This window comes from Crocuta crocuta, unplaced genomic scaffold, assembly GCF_008692635.1.
Source record: "Crocuta crocuta isolate KB4526 unplaced genomic scaffold, BGI_CrCroc_1.0 scaffold245, whole genome shotgun sequence".
NCBI classification, from domain to species: Eukaryota; Metazoa; Chordata; class Mammalia; order Carnivora; family Hyaenidae; genus Crocuta; species Crocuta crocuta.
In genome coordinates this window covers 365,565-369,651 of record NW_027530358.1, presented here as the reverse complement: position 1 = coordinate 369,651, position 4,087 = coordinate 365,565, and the positions used below count along the sequence as shown (strand labels likewise).

General features: G+C 37.8%; 1 protein-coding gene across 1 annotated transcript; it reads right to left on the bottom strand.

The window, feature by feature from the left end:
* Nucleotides 1–3,145: 3,145 nt before the first annotated feature.
* Nucleotides 3,146–4,087, bottom strand: LOC144233248 (olfactory receptor 10C1-like). Its single transcript, XM_077766078.1, has one exon. The coding sequence runs from the start codon at nt 4,085–4,087 to the stop codon at nt 3,146–3,148; it is 942 nt and encodes a 313-aa protein (XP_077622204.1).

Sequence of the window (4,087 nt, the reverse complement as noted above, 5' to 3'; positions counted from 1 at the left end):
GCTTTGAAACTTGAAATCAATTACAGGAAGAAGTCAGGAAAACCTTCAAAAATATGGGGGTTAAAAAACACGGGGGTTAAAAAACACTCTACTAACAAATGAATTGGCCAATCAGGCAATTAGAGATGAAATTAAAAAATACATGGAAACAAATGAAAATGAGCACACAACAATCCAAAATCTATGGGATGCAGCAAAGGCAGTCTTAGGAGGAAAGTACGTTGCTCTCCAGGCCTATTTCAAGAGATTAGAAAAAGCGCAAGTCCAAAATCTAACAGCTCACCTAAAGGAACTAGAGGCAGAGCAACAAGAACACCGTAAACCCAGAAGAAGAAGAGAAATAGTAAAAATTAGAGAAANGCACTTGTGGGGATGAGCACTGGGTGTTATATGGAAACCAATTTGACAATAAACTAGTTGTAAAAAAAAAAACAAAAAAAATACCTAAATATAAATGAAGTGGTGTCACATTACTTTGTATAAAATATTATAAAAAATTTATACTTTTATAAATATATTCTGATGATCATATACTTAAAGAGCTTATTGTGTGTTTCATTTTTTACTCATAGCATTATATGGATACAAATAAAGAAAGAAATAGTAGAAATGACTGTGTTCAGTTTAAGTAACAAATCATGAGAAATGTTTCATTGGGTAATTTCGGAAAATAGGCTCACTTAAACACAGCTATGTAACTATGTGCTTGGGACTTGTACCTATAGTCTTTCATCTTCTGATTAACTTAAAATACAAAATTTGTGTCTATGAAGGCTATTCTAAGAAAGACTGTAATTTTCTAGCTCTAACAAAGCTAAATCAATGATTGAAGGGAAGATCAATCTATGATAAAAAGAGATCGATATGACGAGATTTATATTTTTCTTCTGTCTGTATGATATTCAACTCTAGCACTGGCACCTCAGAAACTACCATTCTCCAAAAAGAGTCAGAATATGAAAGAGAAAGCAACACTTTTTGCAATCTAAATTCCTGTTTTATATTCATACCAATTCTTTGCTATATATACATACACTTTATCTTCAATTACCATCACAAATACAAGCATCACAAATACTTCCATAGACTAAATTTGTAGCCCTCAACAATACACTTCTTATATCCCTACAACTTTGCCATTTTAAGATCCAATGCCAGATGCTATCTAGATGCCACAAATTCAAATCACCTTCCTGAGGGCATTTCCAGAAGTCTGCTACAGTTAGTAGTGAAGTAGTAGTGTCAGTGTTAAATTCCCTAGGATCAACTCTCAATCAATGAGTTCTAAGGGTAGGTGTATATGTACACAGATCTACAGCACGGTATATTTTAGGATTGTGTTTTATACTATTTCCCCCTAAGAATAAATTTTAGTAGCTTTTTATGGTGCCTGGTATAATAATGGGTAGTTTAGTGGCTTTCTCCTCTCTCTTGCTTTTATCATTTTCCCAATTCTAAGCCCCTTCCAAATAAATTAGTTGCACTGTTGTTAGAATTTGACTATAGGGTTTTGGCATGTGGGTGGCTCAGTCAGTGAAGTGTCTGACTCTTGATCTTGGCCAAAGTCATGATCTCACAAACTGTGAGACAGAGCCCTGCATTAGTCTCTGTGTTGATAGTGCAGAGCCTGCTTGGGATTCTCTCAGTTTCTCTCTCTTGGCTCTTCCCCTCACTCATGTGCATAGTCTCTCTCTCTCTGAAAATAAATTAAAAAACTGAAGAAAATGTGGTGGAGGATTAAATTTAAATTATTAAAAAATAAATGACTTTAGGGTAGTAAGACTAAGATAAATATTGAAGTTAAGCTCTAAGTTCTACAAAATATTGAACATTTTCATTATTTTGGTCACCTCACTTCTCCAAAGTTGCCATTAAGAAACTAGCATTTGCTGGGGCGCCTGGGTGGCTTAGTCGGTTAAGCGTCCGACTTTTGCTTGGGTCATGATCTCGCGGTTCGAGCCCCGCGTCGGGCTCTGTGCTGACTGCCAGCTCAGAGCCTGGAGCCTGTTTCAGAGTCTGTGACTCCCTCTTTCTCTGATCCTCCCCTGCTCACGCTGTCTCTCTCTCTCTCTCTCTCCTAGAAATAAACAAAACATTAAAAAAACTAGCATTTGCTTAAAAATTATTTGAGGGGTGCCTGGGTGGCTCAGTTGGTTAAGCATCCGACTTTGGCTCAGATCATGATCTCATGGTTCATGGGTTCGAGTCCCATGTCAGGCTCTGTGCTGACAACTAGCTCAGAGCCTGAAGCCTATTTCATATTCTGTGTCTCCCTCTCTCTCTGACCCTCCCCTGCTCATCCTATCTCTCTCTCAGAAATAAATAAAAAAAATTTTAAAAATAAATAAATAAATAATTATTTGAATCTTGTATGGAAGTCTTGTATTCATGGTATGAGGGTCAAAATTATAGTTTATTAGGTACAATAGATGTGAAGTGCCTATAGGAAATTAAATTAAAAATATATTTAAACAAGGCTTACAATGAGAGTAACTAGACTGAATGTCACATGGGGGAAATTTCTCTAAAACTTCACTTGTATGAAAAACTAAACACTAAGTGAATAAGAACAAAGGAAGATTGTAGTCTAGATAAAGAACCAGGCTCACACTTGACTTACAGGTTAGACACTTTAAATGCTTACTTTAAACACTTAAGAGTTGTGTTATACTGTATATCACTCATCAGTATTTATTAACAGTTTATAATTTAAGATGCATCATTTTTATAGAGAGCTAAGTAAGTGAGGGAGTGTACTCCATTTAAAAACTTAAAATCTAACAGTCTGTATCTGAAACTAAAAATGTCCTAATTATGTCCTTTTCATTTTTAACTTTTTCACAATAATATTTCATGTTCTACAGTAAAATGATGTAAAGGATACTGACCTTAATCCCATTACTATGGAGAAAGAAAAAATGAATAGTGTGGGGCACAGGAAATGCTTGTGAATAAAAGATAAATAATTTTTAAGACCCTACTACATAGTTCCCTTTTGCTTAAACACATTTAAAAAATCACATTCACAAGTGTTTCCTAGTAGGATGATACAAATACTTTAAGGACTATTTATATTAGTAAAGGGATCATAAAATCTTGGGTGACTTATCTGTATACAAGTTTAAGATTCATCTAACTGGTGGGTTTAGGTCATTTGTCTAAGAGGATTCCTCTGTGTTACTCTTTGAAAAGCTTCCTTTACTTCCTTGTTCCTCAAGGTATAGATAACAGGATTCAGAGCAGGGGTAACCACCGTGTACATGAGTGCAGTTGCTTTGTCTGTTTCTGGAGTGTGTGCACTCTTTGGTTGGATATAGGTGAACAAGGCAGTGCCATAGAACAGAGAAACAACCAGGATATGAGATGAACAGGTGGAGAAAGCCTTGCGTCTGCCAGCTGCTGAAGGGATGCTCAAGATGGTTACAAGAATTCGCAGGTAGGAGCACAAGATGAGCAAGCAGGGAGTCATGATGAAGAGTATGGAGAGAACAAACATCACAATCTCATTGTGAGAGGTATCAACACAAGCCAGTTTCACTACAGGCATGATGTCACAGAAAAAGTGCTGAATCTTTCCTGTTCCACAGAAGGGAAGACTGAAGATCCAGGTGATCTGGGCTGACTCCACCACCACCCCGGTGGCCCAAGACGCCGCAGCCAATATCAAACACACGCGAGGGCTCATCAGGAGAGTATAACGCAGCGGGTAACAAATAGCTACAAAGCGGTCATAAGCCATGGCTGCTAGCAGGCAGCATTCTGTCAGTCCCAAGATGGCAAATATGTACATTTGAGCTATACAACTACCCACACTTATGGTCTTATTCTCCACCAATAGATGCACCAGCATCTGAGGCACCACGCTGGTGATGTAGCACATCTCCAGAAAGGAGAGGTTAACCAGGAAGAAATACATGGGGGTGTGCAGGGAAGGGGTGACCGAGATCAGGGAGATGATGACGAGGTTTCCTCCCACAGTAAACAAGTAAACGAGTAAGAACACAACGAAGAGCACAGGCTGTAACTCTGCTAGAGAGGAAAAAGCCACAAATGTGAATTTGGTGCAGAGGGACTGATTTCCACTCAT